Raw genomic sequence first — 18,154 nt, 5'->3', positions numbered from 1 at the left:
GGATTTGTTATAGATTCTGATTGCTTCCAGATGTGTTTGGTCAAAAAAAAATAGGGTAATTATCATCTGAGTGAGTAAAATGTAGCCACTTTTGCAAAGCAGTATGGAATGTGCTAAAACTGTTGGGGTTTTAGTCTATCCTACAGCCACTCACAATATTGATGCTATTAATTAGCATTTGGAGAACAGAATGACTGACCTTATTTGGCATTGGATATGAAGGTGCCTGTTTTGAAGGCAGTACTATTTCAGAATCTCAATGTTGCTGGTGTTTGTGTTATAGCATGTACCGCTTGTTGGTAGTTTGGAAGGGGCTTCTAAGTAACTTTCTTCTGTTTTGGGTAGAAATATTCCTGGGAGGCATGAAAGAAATGCATTTCATTTAGATATAAGTCTTAGGCACAAGTTACAAAACTGCTGACCGTAATGAAAATATATCAGCACTTAATAGTGTATCCAATTATATAAAAATGCAATTCAGAACATCTTGAACGCCATATATAATGTGTGTCAATATATACACACTATATATAAACACACACAAATATTCAAAATGTGAACTGTTTGTAACCTGAAACACTGCAGCAAAGATTCATTTTGACAAGCCATTAGTAGTAGTAGTTTGGTTTTTTTTGTTTTTGTTTTTTTGGCTGTAACCATGGCAAAATGTTCACGCACTGGACTACACTGGTTCTACTATTTTAAATATCAGTGTGCCAATACCAGGAGCTTCTGTACTGGAAGGATATCAGTACACAGCCAAGCTCACACTTATGCAGCTACAGAGCATGCTTACAGTAACCAGCCCTGGGTATTTACGGTTGTTAATACTTTCTCAGATGAAAACATTCAGCCAACTGGAAAAACCTGTAAAACCCCAGTTAACACCTGCAGCCACATGGAGTTGTCATCTTGGCACAGTGCTGACTTTTGCGGGAGTAGGCGGTCCTGATGAACAGCGATAAACAGGTGTAGGAGATGTAGGAGACAGTTTAACAGGGCTCATGGGCTCTGCTGTCTGGAGCTTCCAAAGCAGCTCTTCATTAGTCCGGCTTAACCTCTTCTTTTCCTCCGTTTCTTTCTCCACATATTCTTGTAGATTAGCATTTTCCTCAGATAACTGCCTGGAGAGAGGGAAATAATGCACCATGTAACATTTCACAAGCCTACACAGCGCTGGATTGTCATTCAAGCAAATAGGCCAGGCTCCCATGCTGCCTGTGACAGCTTCATGCCAGAGCCTTGCTGGCAGGGCCAATGGGTTGCTCCTTATGTGACCAAGCAGCTCATTTTGGGTCGTACACCTGCACGGTGTTTCCACCACGTGATGCCGAGTCAGAGCCCAAAGGCCTGACACAACCTGACAGCTGGGAAGACCACGCCAGGTTTTTTGTCTTCTAGCTACTGAGCTACTGTCAATCTCAACACGCCGTGTAATACAGGCCAGTGCAAATGCAAACGCTCTTGAGTTTGTTTTTAAACAAACCAGTTAGAATACCTCAGAATTGCAGCCGGTTCCTCCTGCGCCACAAAAAGTATTAAATGTTAAACCAATCCCAGACAGAGGGATGGGACTGGATGGGTTGGGGCACGTAATGGAGCCGTTCAAGGCTTTGTCCCTGGGATCTGAACTAGCTCCAGGCTGGGAGTGACTCAAGTCATTGATATTCGATGTGTATTTGGAGGACCACAGGCACTAGTGGGTATAAGTCATCTGATTTCTTGTGGATGGGAGCCCATGTTGCGAAACCAAACACTCCCCCAGTTCCTCCAGGATCTTATTGGGATCCTTAATGGCGGTTGCAGCATATGCAGCCAGGATGAAGAGATCCTGAAAACTAAATGATGTTCCCTCCAGGTCAGGCTTAAAGCATGTTGCAGGGACACCATGTAGTGGGATTTACTTTGTCTGTGGATACATGGGACATTTTGGTCTCTAGGTCAATCAGGTAATGCTGAACACTAGCCCAATGGCCCTTAGCCTTCCACTTCACTCAGTGCTGGGTGGTGGGTATCTCAGGCCAGGGAAGGCTGCGCCTCCCTAAACAAGCTGGTGTGCCCTCACCCAGGGTCTGCCCTGAGGCGCTCTCCTGCTTCCCGTTCTTTCCCTATGGCCTGGGTTGGCACTGGGGCTAGGGCAGGCCAGCCTGTGGCCAGGGACTCGGGGTGCTTGGGCCACGTGGCCTCAGGGACAAACTCCTGGCACTCCAGGGCTGGGGGTGCTGGAGCAACACTAGCTGGTGCGGAGGGCTGCACTGAGCAGCATTCTGGGACTGGGGCTACTTGGGCAGCTCTGGGCTGGGATGAGGGTCTTGGGGCTCTGGCAGGGGCAGGGGTGGGATTCGGGGCTACCCTCCCTGAGCAGGTGAGTCACACGCTGCCCATGCTCAATGAAGTTACACCAGGAATTTATTGGGTTTCACATTTACAACATCTGTTAAGTATACGAGAGATTCCTTCCCAGAACTTTGTTAACCTTCCCACGTATGCGCTGACCTAAGACAGGAGCTGGTTCTAAGAGAGAAGCTGCAGGAACTGGTTTTATACCGCTGCCCAACACTGTAGTATCTGAGCATTTGCCAGTAAAATCCAATTCTTAGCGGACTTCACTGTGGGCAGGTCTACATTACAGTGGAAGGTCAGAAGCTGTTTGTCAGAGGCTGGAGACGGATGACAGGAGAGAGATTGTTACCTGTTCAGTTCTCTCCCCTGGGACACCTGGCATTGGCCTCTGTCGGCAGACAGGATACTGGGCTAGATGGACCTTTGGTCTGACCCAGTATGGCCATTCTTATATTTTTAAGGTACGCCACTCTAGCTATGCTAATTACGTAGCTGGAGTCAACAAACCTTAATTCGGGCTTCTGCACCCTCTCCACAGAGGGAAGCTGACAGGAGCAAACACTCCATTGACTCCCCTTACTCCTAATGAGGGGCAGGAGTACAGGTGCCAATGCGGGCCCCCTGTGCGTTCGATTTAGCACGTCCCTATCCAGCACACTAGATCGAGCTCCGGAAGATTGACTGTGACAGCATCTATCTTCCCAGACGTGAAGATGTAGCCAGAGTCTCTGACGTGTCTCCCTTTCTGGGTCAGCACGCTACTTGGGGAGAGGGTTTGATATTCAAAAAAAAAAAAAGAAGTATTACTTTCCTTTCCTTCCCAGCCCCAGCTATGTGGGCCATAAAGCTTTTCTGCAAGCCCAGCGGGCTATCCATCAAGCCTGTGCCTGCCTGTTTAACAGGGTGCTCACAGAGCAAATTGAAGGAGTAACCCCACACCCTAATCATCCCATGAATGATTCTCAAAGCCACCAAAGGCACCAGGACTACCCGCATACACAGAAACACACAGGCAGGAGCTGGAGAATCAACCCTTCAGAACACACTAGCCTCTTTGATACGTAATACTGCATGTCAGCTACATAGGGTGATATCCAGTATTACAGTGAGGGTGGCGGTCTGTCAGCTAACGTACTCTCCTGTGTGACAGTAATAAATACTGCTGTTGGTGCGTGGAGCAGGGTTGTGAGTTATAGGCACAACCTACAAATAATTGAGAGACACATTTGTGCAGGCAAGTGCCTTCGTAGTCACGCACCAGTGACTAGGCTGTGCAGTACAGACCCATCCTTAGAAGACAGCCTGCTTTAGCGTGCAACAAGGGAAAGGAGGCCCTGCTTGCTACACTGCTGGTGTGTCAGGATATCGCAGCTTATGTTGTGCCATCTGATGTCGTGCAACCAGCCCCAAGGCGAAGCAAGCTTCACAGTGCCTTGGTGACTGAGGCAACTTTTCCCGCCAAGGCAGAATGCGGTGCTCCTGCTGCCTGTGTGTGGGCATGGCCTCCTTCCACCTGCCTGTCCTACCGTACCAGCATCCATGTTGTCATTTCATTCACAGAATCAGAGATTCCAAGTCCAGAAGGGACCACTGGCATCCCACAGTCTGACCTCCTGCATGGCCCAGGCCACAGAACTCACCCCAGATATTGCCTAGAGAAGACCTTTTAGCATAACATCCCGTCGTGATTTAAAAACTAGCAGTGATGGAGAATCCACCAGGACCCTCGGTAATTTGTTGCAATGGTTAATTACTCTGTCAACAATTTACACCCTATTTCCAGTCTGAATTTGTTTAGCTTCAGTGTCCAGCCCTTGGACTGGGTTATACCTTGCTCTGATAGCATGACAAGCTCATTATCAAATATTTATTCTCCACGTACGTCCTTATGGAGTGGAATCAAGTGACCCCCTTAACCTTCCCTCTGCGAGGCTAAACAGACTGAGCTGCTGGAGTCTATCACTGTAAGGAGAAGTTTCTAATTTTTATCATCAGCCTGCCTCTCCTCTGACCTCTCTCCAATTTATCACCATCCTTCTTGAATTGTGGGCACCAGAGTAGGATACAGCATTCCAGCAGAGGTTGCACTGGTGCCAAATACAGAGGTGAAATAACCTCTAGACTCCTGCTTGTGATTCCCCTGTTTATGCAGCCCACCATCGCATTAGTTCTTCTAGCCACAGAATCACACAGGGAGCCCATGTTCCGCTGCTCATCCACCACCCGCAAATGTTCAGAGCCACTGCGTGCCAGGGCAAAGTCCCCAGCTGTGTAAGCAGCGCCTACGTTCTCTGTTCCTAGCCGCGTGCATTGGGAGTTAGCCATATTAAAATGAAAAGCTTGCACGCAGCTAACCGAGAAAGACCTGCTTCATCAGATGCATGAGGGGGGATGCCCACGAAAACTTATGCTCCAAAATATCTGTTAGTCTATAAGGTGCCACAGGAATTCCTGTTTTTATGGATACAGATTAACACGGCTACCACTCTGATGCCAGCTTACTGATATAATATAATAATACATGGAGATACACATCTCATAGAACTGGAAGGGACCTCAGGAGGTCATTGAGTCCAGTCTCCCGCCCTCTTGGCAGGACCAAGCACCATCCCCAACAGATTTTTTTTAAAAACCTATTTGCCCCAGACCCCTAGACGGCCTCCTCAAGGATTGAGCTCAGAAGCCTGGATTTAACAGGCCAATGCTCCAACCATTGAGCTATCCTGCCCACAAAAACTATTTGTGCCAGATCCCTGAGTGGCCCCCTCAAGGACTGAACTCACAAGTGTGGGTTTAGCAGGCCTATGCTCAAGCCACTGAGCTTTCCCTCCCCCACCAAAGCTGCAACTGGGCTTAAATGGAATTTGAACCCAGGTGATCCAGAGTGCTCTGAATCAGTGACTTGTTCTCTTCATTAATTACCACTTCCCCAAGTTCTGTGTCATTTGCAAACTTTGTCCGTGCTGATTTGATGTTGATGGAGCACAAGCAGATGCAAAGTGATTGCACATTAATGATACACACACTGCCCATGAAGCTCCAACTGGCACTTTTCCCTCTGTCATGGTAGTATTTGTGTGCTCTGTGTGTTCTGAAAATATGTGTGCTCTGAAAATATTCGTACAAAATAATTGTATATAATTGACATTGAGTGGAAATAGTCAAGATTTGATACCACTTGTTTTGCTCTAATGCCTACAAAAATTGACAGTGGTTGGTTAGACTGTGGGTGTGCTTGTGTTCAAGCCTATCAATAGCATCTCTCTGTTTCCTTGCATTACCCCATCTATCTGTATCGACCTGATGTCCCAGGTCTTACGCTTAGATTAAAAACTCTTTGGGTACAGAGATTGTCTTTTTCTTCTCTTTTTATGCAGTACCCAGCAAAAAAGATTCTGCTATAATATAATATAATATAATATAATATAATATAATATAATATAATATAATTAATAATCAACTGCTAAAGCAGCTTTGGCTACAGTGATGCTACCAGCATAGTAAAGTGTTCAGACTACTAACTCTCCCACACCCAGTAGTTGCTGACTAATGCAGAGGCCCTGACTCTGGACTCAGAAGCAACTGGGACTTTTGGTCTCAGGAAAGAGGACAGGAGCTTTGTGTAACATGGAGCTGTAGCCTCCCTCCTTTGTACTAAAATAAGCAGATAGGAATTAAAATAAGTTTCGTGGGGGTGGTTACACTCACTTTTACTGCTTCTGAAGTGGCTGTTAGCCATGTATAGATGTAATTTTATGGTTTTCTGTAAAACTCAGGCAGTTCACAATTTTCTTTACAAACCTGGTCACAACACTGTTTTGATCAATCCTGACTTTCAGGTCTTCATTCTGCTGTTGCAGCACCTGGATTTTTTCTTCCAAGATTATATTTTTTTCAGCCTGCAACAAGAGAGGGCTTGTTGAGTGTGCAGCACTTGATGTGGGGGAATTTGGATTTTAATCCTCAGGAAGACGTTTTATTTTCCTTACAGCGACAGCTAATAATCACTGGCAGAGGAAGGTAGAGTATTCTGGCTGCAGATGTGATTTCAGGTCATAGATACTCTGGGCCTGATTTATCAGCATGTCCCACTCTGGAAAGTCACACTGGTATGGTGCCGAAGTAAGGCAGTGATGAATTAGGTACAATTAGGTGATCCTCAATCTTTCCCACACCAGTGCCTCTTTTATCCATACACGTTGCTTCTGCTCTCCCCACAGAACCTCCCTGCCTCAAGCTATCTGATATTCCCTCCCCCTGACGTTTGCTGGGGTCACACCAACACAAGACCCCCTGTAGCAAGGTTTTATAAATCCTGTTCATAGTGGAAGTGGCCTCCTACTGTGTGACATGGTTGAGAAACAACAGTAGGTCAGTGAGTGCAATGCACCATCAGCTGGTTCCACATTCTCCTCTAGCTTCAGGAAGCAGCTTGGAGGAAAGGGTGTTGTTCAGAAGTCTCAGCTGGGAAGAGCTAGTTCACTCTATACCCATTCACACCAGCAATGGGGCTCTTCAGCAAAACAATCGGCTGGGTTCCCAAACTTCCCGACAAACAGAAACAGAGCTTGTAAAGTGCTTGCTAAAGTAGCCAGCCCGGCAGCCCGCTGTGGTAATGGCTCAGCCCGTCACCATGCTACAGGCCGACGTAGCTCACCCAGGTGAGGTCTCACAAAACGGACCCGCTTTACAGCGAAGCCTAATCCTGGGTTACATGAAAAGTTCCTGTCAGGGGGAAACCCGAAAACAAAGAGAGAATGGAGTGGGCCTAGGAGGTGGTGGTGTCGTTATGGTGAGGAGCTCTAAATCCAAGCACTTCCAGCGCCCCAACGAGGGATTTTTTGCCGCCCCTTGCTCATTCACAGTCCTGGGGCCAGACTTATCTCAGGTTACTGAATTAAGGAGCAGCACAACACACGTGTCCTCTCCTTCTTTCACGCACACGCTGCCTGCCTTGAGGGCTGCTCTTACTCTTGGCTTTTGAGGCAGGGGATGGGGCAGCAGGTGCCCCGTCCTTAGTCACAGGGATGCAGGTATAATAGCGCATCCCCGCTTCTCCACTGTCTGCTGTCCTACTCAGCCTCCCTTGCAGGTGGAGCAAATTTCAAAGTGAAAACTGGAGAGGCCTGAGCAGGGAGGCACGGAATGGTTTTGGTGGGATGAAGAAGGCTGGTGTGGAAATGGATAAAAAAAAGGGCTCCCCTCCCCCTCTCCCTTTCAGAATGAAACACTGGGACACTTCACAGGAAAGGGTGAGGGGTGAGGTGGACAGAAAACAGCCTTTAGAACTCTGTGACCCTTTCCTTATGTTTGTCCAGTCCTGGCCTCCTCCACTCCAATTTAGCTCATATCTTCCCATCCTCTTGTACTGGGAGCGGAAAACGATAACTGACCAGCTTTTCTAGTTCCATGATCCTCTTTTCCTGCTGATGAATTAGCTGATTCTTCATTTCCAAAACCTGCTTCAGGCTATTCATATCTTCTTCTAAGTGCTGATAGGGTGCTAGTGCAACCTAGGAAAAGAAGAATAACAGTAAATTCTATGTCTTCCAACTACAACCACGTGTTCAACCACTGGGTAGTTTTCCCCAAGAACTCCACTGATTTAGAAGCCTCGCTCCCATGACAGCCAAGGGGAGGTAAGCTCCCAAATCACTCTGTTCTTTTGAAAATTTTACACTCTGTGACCATTCAATCATTTTAGCTCTGTACCTAATTGCATGAGATAAGGTGGGCAAGCTATTGGAGTAGGTGAAACGGGTTGCTTGGTAGCCACTCACTGCCAGGTATTCTCATACATTCCCCTTCTGCAGCTGTGTACATGTAGGGGGCTGAGGTCCACAGCAATATTGGCCAATCCTTTGTTCTCAATCACACTGAATAGAATCCAGAGTGGCACCAATGACTTCAGTTCCTTTTTCTTTACAGTGGTCCATCTCACTCCACTGGTGCCGGTGTCAACACTCTGGATTTACAGCAGTGTAACTCAGAGCAGAATCTGACCCTTTATGCAAATTTTGCTCTGAGTAGACAAGTTCGCACCAGTTCTTCTGTGGTGCTCAGGCGCAGACCTCAGTCTGGCCACAGAAAGTTCCAGTGCACTAGAAAGGAAGGAGCTGTGAATTCTCAAAAGGTATGTGGGACACAAGGTTAGAGAATGGTCTTCATTAGGTCCAATTTCCTACAGTCTGTTAACTATGGGCTTCATTTCAACCATCAGCTTTTGTCACATTCAGAACAAGGTACTGATGGAATACACTTTTCCTGTGGTATCGCCAGTGCCAGACAGCCCATTTCAGTAAAAATGAGGGAAGGACAGCAAAGAATCCCAGCAGGATGATGGGAGAGACACATTAAGATGAAAAGGTGAGATGAGAGAAAAGGATGGAAAAACACCACAGTGGGGAGAAGAGGATTAGAGGGTAATAAAAAAGGAATAGAGGGTGACAAAGAAAACACCTAGGAAACAATATTACAGAAGAAGGATGCAAATGAGAAATACAGAAAATGAAGGAAAACCAGAAATGGATGGATAATAACCCCAATATGGGGGGGGGAGGGGGGGGGCGGGTGGTGAGAGATATTTGTACCTGACCTATGCTAAGATTCCAAGCCCCACTACATAGCTCAAGATCCAGAGCTTTGGTTTGGGCCCATTCCTAGTAACAACTAAGCTGAGATTTCATTTCCTAATAACCTACCAATACAAATGTGAGTCATATTTACAAGCATGTCTTGCTGCTTTTAAAATGTACATTCAAATTGTCAGCTACCTCGAGTTGCTCTTCGGTGTTTTTCTTTAAAGCCTCTTCAAATCTCTTTGCCTTGTCCCTTAGGGAATGGCTCTGGAACGTGAGGGTATCTACTTGGTCCTGCAATTAATGACAAGTAACAAATGCTTAGGCTCTAGTGACGCTTCTACACAAAGCATTTCTCACTTCCAAAGTACATGGAGAACTGGGTAGAAGGGCTCAGAAGCTACTTCAAGGGGACATTTTACATTAAATCGCTCAAATTTGCAGCAGAGATTTGGATGAGATGATAACCAACCGACCCAGGATTTCACAAGGAGAACCTGTGATTAAAACACATGGTTAGCTTACAATGGCCGTGTCCACACTAGCCCAAATCTTCAAAACGGGCATTCCAAGATTACTAATGAGACATATTCAGGGCCTCATTAGCATGCTGGCGGCTGCGGCTCTTTGAAATTGCCGCTTTTCGCTGCTGCACAGCTCGTCCAAACAGGGGTCCTTTTCAAAAGGGCAAGGTCCTAGGAATAAGGGAATTTTGAAGTTGACGGGGTCCTTTCAAAAAGGACCCCCGTCTGGATGGGCCACGCAGCTTTTAAAATTGTTTCAAGCTAAAAGATCCCAGCATTACCGGCTGCGTCAAACCCTATCCACTTGCTTTGACGGACAGGCATGCTCATGGAGCAGATGATAACCTCTGTAAAGCTAGTGTTCTTCAGGGGTCAACATGGGAATCACTCAAATTCTGCCAACTGTCCCAAGTTTCAGTGTAGTTAAATGCTTCTTCTGAAAGGGGAGAAATAGAAAATGGGACCAGCAGTAAACTCAGGAGAAGCAGGGGGCATGATTTTGTAATGATGTGGGAGCACAACCACCCCAGTTTTCTGTGTAGCCCACCTTGGCCCTTTCCATCTGGAAGAGACTGTTCCTGCCTCCTCATTCCCTCGTTGGAGTAGCTGTGTAATATTTCACCTTGGCAGTGGGGAGAAAGCAATGGAAGGGCAAAGGCAAATTTGGTAGTGGCTACAGCCCCCACAAGGTTCCCCACCAGGACTGCCTCTCAAAAGAGTTGACATTATTGACTTTGAATTGTCATTGATACGTTTCAGAGTTAACACTCTACGAAGATGAAATGAGGTGGTTCAGACCACTAAGGATCAAAGGCTAAAGCCCAAATAGATGGGTGTTGTTAGGAGGCCTCAGAAGATTAGAAGGAAATAATTCCCTCTCAGTCTAGCAGCTTGCTTCAGAATAGCTGCATAGCCACCACTATCCATCAGCTTTTGCAGCCTCTGGGATCTCTGCCATTTACGTGAGGAAAATGATGGGGTGGGGTATTAAGGAGCATGTAGCCAAGTAACAAAGGACCTGCTCACAACTCATCTTCCTTTGCCTTACTAGACAATTTAATGCGGTATCTAAAAAATAAGTTGTATTCTTTTTGCTTTTTGCATTGTCATTGTCAGTGATAAGAGATTCTACAGTCAGAAACCCTTTTGAAGGTGATGTACGAGGCTGAACAAAATGTAGCTCAGTCTTCAGGGTGCTGGCTCTGCAGCACTAGAACAATATGACAGTTTACAAAACAAAGCACCTTGATTAGTGATGGCATTCATTGGACAAATGCATATATAGCTGACTGATGAAGGCTTCATATTGTAATACATAGGTGCTAGTGATCTTATCACTGTAATTAGTCTATTTAATGACTTTATGAAATAAAGGATTTTAAATGTTAATCTCAGTGAACCATTATCTTGGAAGATTCAATACTGACGCAGATGCCTTATTGAACAGTTACAGCCCTGGTCATGATGGGTGCAGAGCTCCCCAGTACGGCCTGTACATACTTTTTCACGATAGCACCGAAACCTTGTTTTTGTAAACAAACAAAACACTACACAGCAGGGGTAGTGTTTCCCGTAAGCTCAGCACTTAGGCGGCCTCCCAGCAGGGATTCAAATACTGCCCAGCTGATTGGCAGAGCACCCACACTGTTCAGCACATATTTCTAAAGGCAGTGCACATAATAATGTGTGTTCCACACAGGGATGGAAATAAAATTAGAGGGGACATTGAGCAGGGGACCAATGATTTTAGAAATACTGTGCCATTCTAATACAATCAGTGGCATTAATCACATTCATAGGCCAAACTTTTAATATTGCTATTTTATGTACAGAGCATCTACAAAAGCTGAAGTTGCTGTGGAGACTAATTATTTCAGTGTTCTCTCCTTTGTGCGTGTAAATTTTTAACCATACTCTTCTATTAAGGTAGTTTATTGTGCCAAACAGCAGAACGACTGAGATAACTTTAACTTCTATAGCTGGACAGTCAATGATCGAGCAAGAGCTGTGTGGAACTGTGCATGTTACTTGTTTTCTTGAAAAGCAAAATTAGGGTTAGGATTAGTGATGAAACATGGCACCGTGTTCATACAAGAGTACTAAATTCACCACGCATCCCAGAGAGAAATTTTTCTCTGTGGATTTTTATCTCAGGCTGGAGAACCAGAACAGGTCAGTTTCTCTATAACGATTTGAAGCTGATCTAATTTTAAGCTAGTCATCAGGGTGAGAAACCAAAAGAAGACATTTGCTTCAGGAAACTATATCACAAATTGGTACATACAATTAGTGTAGGGGGCAGGAGCCCTGCTGGGATGGCTTGGGGAAGCTGGATTCTGCTCTCGTTCACTTTGGTAGGAGCAAGATGGGCTGAAGAAGGCAAATTAATTGAGGTGTGTATGTTTTTTAAAATATCTTAAAATCCCTTTGCTTGGCTACATTTTTTTTTGTTTTGGGTTTTACTTTCTTCTCCTCATGCACAGGTAGCATTTTGCTCCTTCAGCTGGAAGAAGAGAAGCTGAAGAAGCATCTTTGTAGCTGGCAGACAGATGAAACAGGCACAATTGCTGGACAGGTATTTAAAAATCATTATATGGTAAGTGCAAATCCTTAAATGCCAATCAGCTAATAATGACAATTAGCCAATCAGTAAGCAGGAGTTCACACGCTATAGCTCAGGGGTGAGAAAAGTTTTTATATTGGGCCCCACTTTTCATCCCTGTAGCTAGCAGCACCGCCCCCCCCCCCAGCCCCTGTTTAATGTAATCCAACTCATTGGAAATTTCAGTTATGTTCATATGAAAAAGTACCCTTTCGGCATGTGGAAGGAAATAAGTCTGTGGAATGTAAAAACTTTATTGATCAGTGTATAACTATGAATACACAGACATAAAAACAGTAACATATTTCAACACTTTTAATGAGATGGATGAGCCTGAGACCGGCAGGTGATCATGCTGTGCCCCCACTTATGAAACTTCATGCCTCCCTCAGGGGGGCCTGCCCCTCACTTTGCTCACCCCTGCTGTAGTTCTTGAAAACTGCCTGGTAATTTGGCGAATCAGGCACCCAGAACCAATCAGTGTACAGGTAACGGCATTACTGAGAAAACCCCGGTGCAATTACAGGTCAGTAACTATCAGGCACCCCTGCCCTCAGATTGGCTGTGAGAATTCCAGTTCACTAAAGTGCTATCAGAATGAACAGTTTGTCAGCATCACTAGCCTTTGGACATAATGGAAGTATTAACCTGGAGTGACAGCCGCAGTTTTTCAAAACTCTCTTCCAGTTCCTTCTTTTCCAGTTCGTGGGCAGACAGGAGTTCTAGGGAAAAATCCATAAACATTACATTGCAAAGTGGGTCCAATAAACAGTATAAATCACGGGCAGCAAGTACCTTTATCTTCCATCTTGTGAACTAAACTTCGGAAGGCAGCTCTGCTGGGTGGAGCAGGGCCTAGGAGCCAGGCAATAACTCACTGCATGGTCTTGGGAAGGCCCAATGATGGAGGAAGCAGGGGGTTGCCCCCCGGGCCCAGCACTTAAAAGGGGCCAGGAGCTCCAGTTGCCACTACTGCTATTTTCGCAGTGGCAGTTACCAGAGCTTTGGGCCCCTTTCAAATGTCGTGGCAACGCTGCTCTGGCTGCACGTGGCTATGAGGGAGTGTTGGGGGGAGGCCCAACACCACGTTCAAGCAGCACTGCGAGCTGACTGCTTTGGCTCCGCCCCTTCCACTCTTGGCCCCACCCCTTCTGGGGCACAGACCCAGGTCCCCCTCCCTCCTTGCCCTGGGGCTGGCAGAGGCTGTCTGCACCACTGGTCTTGGGCAAAACAAAAAAGTCTAAATTTTCAAAAGCATCTACTGATTTTGGGTGCCTCCATTTCTGAGAGCCCGGTGGGGTGGGTGGGGGGGGCTTGTTGTCGGAGGTACTGAGAACACACAGCTCTCGCTGAATCTGACTGGCATAGTGGGTGCTTATGTAACCCACAGACCTAGGGTGGTTCACTGTCCTACGTAGTGGTACCTAGAGCACTTCACAGGAAAAGAGTAAGTGTCCTCTACAGCCTAAGCTGAGAGCCAGCTGGCCTTTAGCTCAAACTGTAGAGGCACCTGCACTGAGGTCCGATGTTCAAATCTGCATACGTGCAGTTACACTTAGGCCTAGGTAAACCAGGCCTTAAATATTCCCAGACAGGCACAAAAAATTGAGACGCCTCAAATGAGTGGGCAGTATTAAGCTCAGAAGTTAAATCTTTTGAACGGCTCCAGGTCCCGATTTGTAAAAACATGCATAAGAATATTTACTTGGGTACTCCACAGAAACACTAGGAGGGGTAATTAGTTAATGACTGTTCTGTGTTTTGAAGACTGTACAGTACTATATAAATATAATATAATGTTTTTATAATTATTGGAATAAGTCACCCAACTGTGATTTAGTAATCAGATGTTGCTTGAATTTTAATAACTAAACCAATTGTAGAAAACTGCTAAGACAAGAAGCAACGGTCTTAAACTGCAGCAAGGGAGGTCCAGGTTGGAAATTATGAAACAGTTTGCTAACTGTCAGGGTGGTTAAGTTCTGCTCAGGGTGATTGTAGAATCTCCATCACTGGAGATATTTAAGAAGAGGTTGGATAAATATCTAACAGGGATGATACAGATGTTGCCGGGTTCTGCCATGAGGGCAGGGGCTGGACTAAATAACTCTTGAGATTCCTTCCTTCAGGTATTCTATGATTCTTCGGATAAACAGAATTGGCTCTCATTACAATTTTACTGGTGCAAAACCAGTTTCATCCACAAGGGGGCATCTGAAACCTGCGCCAGGAGAAGGCAGACAGATTCTGACAGCACACACCTCACCAGTAATGTTGAAGTTCCAGCAGTGAAAACTAAAGTAGCTGAAAAGCTAAAAGTCAGGGAACAGTTTTGGTTTTCAAAAGTAGTAATTTTAAAAGACACCAAACTATCTCTGGCTATGGGCTGACGCAACAGGCTGCACAGTTCAACTACCACAGAGTAGATGGTTCTGAACTATATTTCTAAAAGGCAGAAAACAAACCTAAGCAATATTACCAAATTCAAGAAAGTAACAGAAAACTGTAGTGCAGTTTGTTACAGGTAGTGTAGGCCCAGAGACCCCTTGCAATAAGTCTCACTGTCCTGCCACAGCTGTCCTTGGAAAGGAGCATTCGGGGAGTCCTACAGGCAGCCTACATTAGCTGCAGGGGAAGCAGCCAATCAGAAAGGCTTCAGGAGGGTCATATAAAAGAAGGTCTAGAGCCAGAGACAATTCCTGGCTGGAGCTAGGGCAGTGGAACTCAGCCTTTCCACGCTGCTGTTCCCCTTTCAGAAGTCTGATTTTTCCTGCCTACCCCAAAGTTTCACCCCTCTTAACTACTTACTTATAAAATCAGACATAAAAATACAAAGCATCACAGCACCCTATTACTGTTAAACTGATGGCTTTCTCATTTTTATCACATAATCACGGCTGCGTGTCTCACCCAGAGGTCATGGAAATCACAGATTCTTTGCTCTACCATAACCTCTGTGACTTCCGCAGCAGCCAGTGTGACAAACCCCAGGGTTAGGAAAGTAGTTGCCTCTGGGACAGACACACCAGCTGCTGCCCCAGACAATGACCTCAAGGTAGCTGGAGCAGCTGAGGTCTTCTGGTCCCAGCAGCTAGCAGCCATAGTCTGTGGCCCCTGGCAGTGGTTTCCAGGTGGCCAGCTCAAGTAACTACAACCCTTAGTTGTAGGCAGCAGTCCCTGGCCAGCCAGACACAGCAACCATGGTCCTCTGGCCCTGGCAGCAGTTTCCACACTGCTGGACAAAGAAGCTGTGGTCTGTGATCCCTGGAAGCTGGCACTGCTGGTCCCAGGTTTCCTTCCCAGTAGTACCCCCAGCAATATCCCTATCACTTCCCAGCACCTGGCCCCAAAATTTAATCACAGGTATTTTTAGAGTCACAGTCCGTGCATATATTGCCCTGGATTTGCCCAAGACTTTTACTAAAAATATCCAGGACTAAATGTTAATCTAAAATATAACTGTAAAATAAATCAACTGGAATATAAATATTGTGCTTACGTTCCAGTGTACGGTCTATAGAGCAGGATAAAGAAGTCATTGTATGAAAATTCACTTTTACTGACTTCACTAGTGCTTTTTATGTAGCTGGTTGTAAAATTATGCTAATAGCTGGGTGAGCTGATGTGTCCCGGGTGACGTCTGTGCACCCTCAGGGGTACGTGTACCTCTGGTTGGGAACCAGCAAGCTAGAGGAATATGGAGCTCCTGGCCAGCCAGAGGGATGGTGCTCCTGGCCAGCCAGAGGAAACTGCAGCACCATAGACAGCACAGTGCTGACAGGGAATGTGGAAAGCAAGGAAAAGCTCAGGCCTGTTTGCTGCGCCTGAAATTAGCTGAGCCCTGAGGTAATGGTGAAGATTTGGTGAAAGCTATGGCTGTGGGAAAGCAGCCCCAGGAAACTGAAAGCCGTGTAGTTAAAGGGACATAATGGGGAGCGGCTGCTATTCCTATGGTCGCTGGGCTAGGATCGTGGGCAGGGGTAGGCCAGAGCTCCCCACCACATCCACATAACTCATTACGAAACTGGCCTACAATTGGAGAGCAATAAACCCCCAGAAGGGGAAATGAACAACTTAGTGCAAGCGCCTGCAACCTGCGGCTCAGAAGCCTCATGCAGCTCTTTAAGCACTTCTTTGTGGCTTCCGACGCTATGATTGCAAAGTAAAAAACAGAATATGTAAGAAGTCTGTGAACATCCTACAGTAAACACGTATCACGTTACAAATCATCATGTACGCACTGTTCTTAAAACAGGTGTTACAAAAAGTATGGTTTGACATTGTTTATTAAGGGCCGTCTCATATTCACATGCATTGCAGCTCTAGAAATATTGAGTTTTTACCAAATTTGAAAAAAAAGGGCTCTTCATGCTATTTTGGTTGCTGACCCCTGACTTAGTGGCTCAGATGGAGAACTAGGAACCAGCGCAGACTCAGATGAAACCATTGCCTCCAGGCAGGAAGTCCTGGTGGGATGGGCCATTTCCAGGGCTTTGACCATTTTAGGACTGCAGACACATCCAACCCAGAAGGGATGTTCACGAGAGGTGGGAGGGATGCTGTGCCATTACACAGTTATGTAAACATTATGTGTGTGTAAGAATGAGTGTTACCCACTGAATGTCAATCCATGTAAGAAAATGCATGTGTTTTGTGTTTTATTCAGAAGTACCTGCATTCTGATTGTCTGATCAGATCATGTGGACACACAACCATAAAGACTGAGGGTAAAACTTTCTAAAGTGTCTAAATGACTAAGAAGCATTGTTTTATTTTCAGAAGCAATTTAGGCTCAGCTTTTAAAAGACATTTAGGCCTTGCTCTGCTCAGCACTGTAAGGCTTATGTGATTGTGGAGCTTATATCTCATTTCAAAGTGAAAGTCAAAGGGACTTAATGTCTTGGTCACTTTTGAAAATGAGACTTACGTTCCTAAGTCTCAAGATATTACGCTGCTGGGTGGAGCAGCATCAGCATATCTTCAACATACAGGTCTCAGAAGCCTACTTCCCACTGACTTTCAGTGAAGTTTAGGCTTTTAAGTGTCTATGCCACTCTTGACAATGGGATGTAGGCTCCTAAAACACTGACATTCTGGAACATTTTACCTTAAGTTCTGGATCTCCATTACCTGGGAATAGCCCCAGTAGAGGCTGAGACAGCTCAGTCTCTCAGACTCTCTCAGAGAGTTGTGCATTTGAATCTCATTTTGCATAATGCGGACTTCTCATACTGTGTGATGCCAAGCGGTGCAGAGAGCTGTCCAGAGAAGCTAAGGGAAGCTGAGTGCTTAGCACCTGGTGGGATAAAACCCAAACTTGTTCTCACTTTGGAAGGAACTGCCATGCTGTGATCAGCAACCTGAGTGAAGGATTCCTCCATGCAGTACTTCTGTCTGAAATGCACTAGCCCCTTCCTTTTATACCTCCCTCTGTAGGGATTTAACTCTACTCACTGGTGGGCTTATACACAACACCACTAGCTCCCATGTCTCCATTTTAAATATATGGTTGAGTTGAAGTCTGTGAAGCAGCCACTTCCTCCCTTTTGTCTCCAGGGGCAATGCTCACCATCCTTCACAGCCTGACCAACACTATTAGCCAAAACTAACATGTCATTTCACAAAGGGCCTGAATGCATGGTCTGGAGCAGCTCTCCATTCAGGGCATGTGTCACCCTGCAGGGTCTGGCTCAACATTAGCACCAAGAAGCTTAGTTTAAGGCTGGAAGCATGCTGCCATAAAAACAATTGTCCTTGCATTATTCAGAGGTTAAAATAATTTGTAAGTATCTATTATGCACCCCATTGGTCAGTATGAAGCCCTTACAACTGGTTGGTAACGTTCAGGGCTTTGCCATTATTCTCCTCAAAGCCCTTGGTATAACAGAAAAGCTGGCAGGCAGCTTGACAGAATGGAGGGGAGGAAAGGGTAACTAAACTGGGCTGGACACTATGTGCCTGCTGAGACCCTTTCTGCAATGACAACGTGAGTGTAATGTCCTGCATTGTGACAGGAGTTGTGGCTGATCACGGGGAATTGTTGGAGAGCAGCTGTTGTACAAAGCTGGTCCCCCACACCAATAGCCTTTAATTTACCTGGCAAAATC

General features: G+C 45.8%; 1 protein-coding gene across 1 annotated transcript in view; it reads right to left on the bottom strand.

Annotated features, from left to right (window-relative positions):
- MTUS2 (microtubule associated scaffold protein 2) overlaps window positions 1-18,154 on the bottom strand; it is a 495,583-nt gene that overhangs the window by 5,464 nt on the left and 471,965 nt on the right. The window contains exons 11-15 of the mRNA XM_074985997.1: window positions 12,696-12,769; window positions 9,117-9,215; window positions 7,737-7,856; window positions 6,145-6,242; window positions 200-1,124 (exon numbers count right to left, since the gene is read on the bottom strand). Of these exons, the coding sequence (XP_074842098.1) occupies window positions 908-1,124; window positions 6,145-6,242; window positions 7,737-7,856; window positions 9,117-9,215; window positions 12,696-12,769 (608 nt within the window). The 3' untranslated portion in view covers window positions 200-907. The remainder of the gene's footprint in view (window positions 1-199; window positions 1,125-6,144; window positions 6,243-7,736; window positions 7,857-9,116; window positions 9,216-12,695; window positions 12,770-18,154) is intronic.

The sequence above is a fragment of the Carettochelys insculpta genome, chromosome 1 (assembly GCF_033958435.1).
Source record: "Carettochelys insculpta isolate YL-2023 chromosome 1, ASM3395843v1, whole genome shotgun sequence".
Classification (NCBI taxonomy): Eukaryota; Metazoa; Chordata; order Testudines; family Carettochelyidae; genus Carettochelys; species Carettochelys insculpta.
This window is presented reverse-complemented; position numbering and strand designations above follow the sequence as displayed.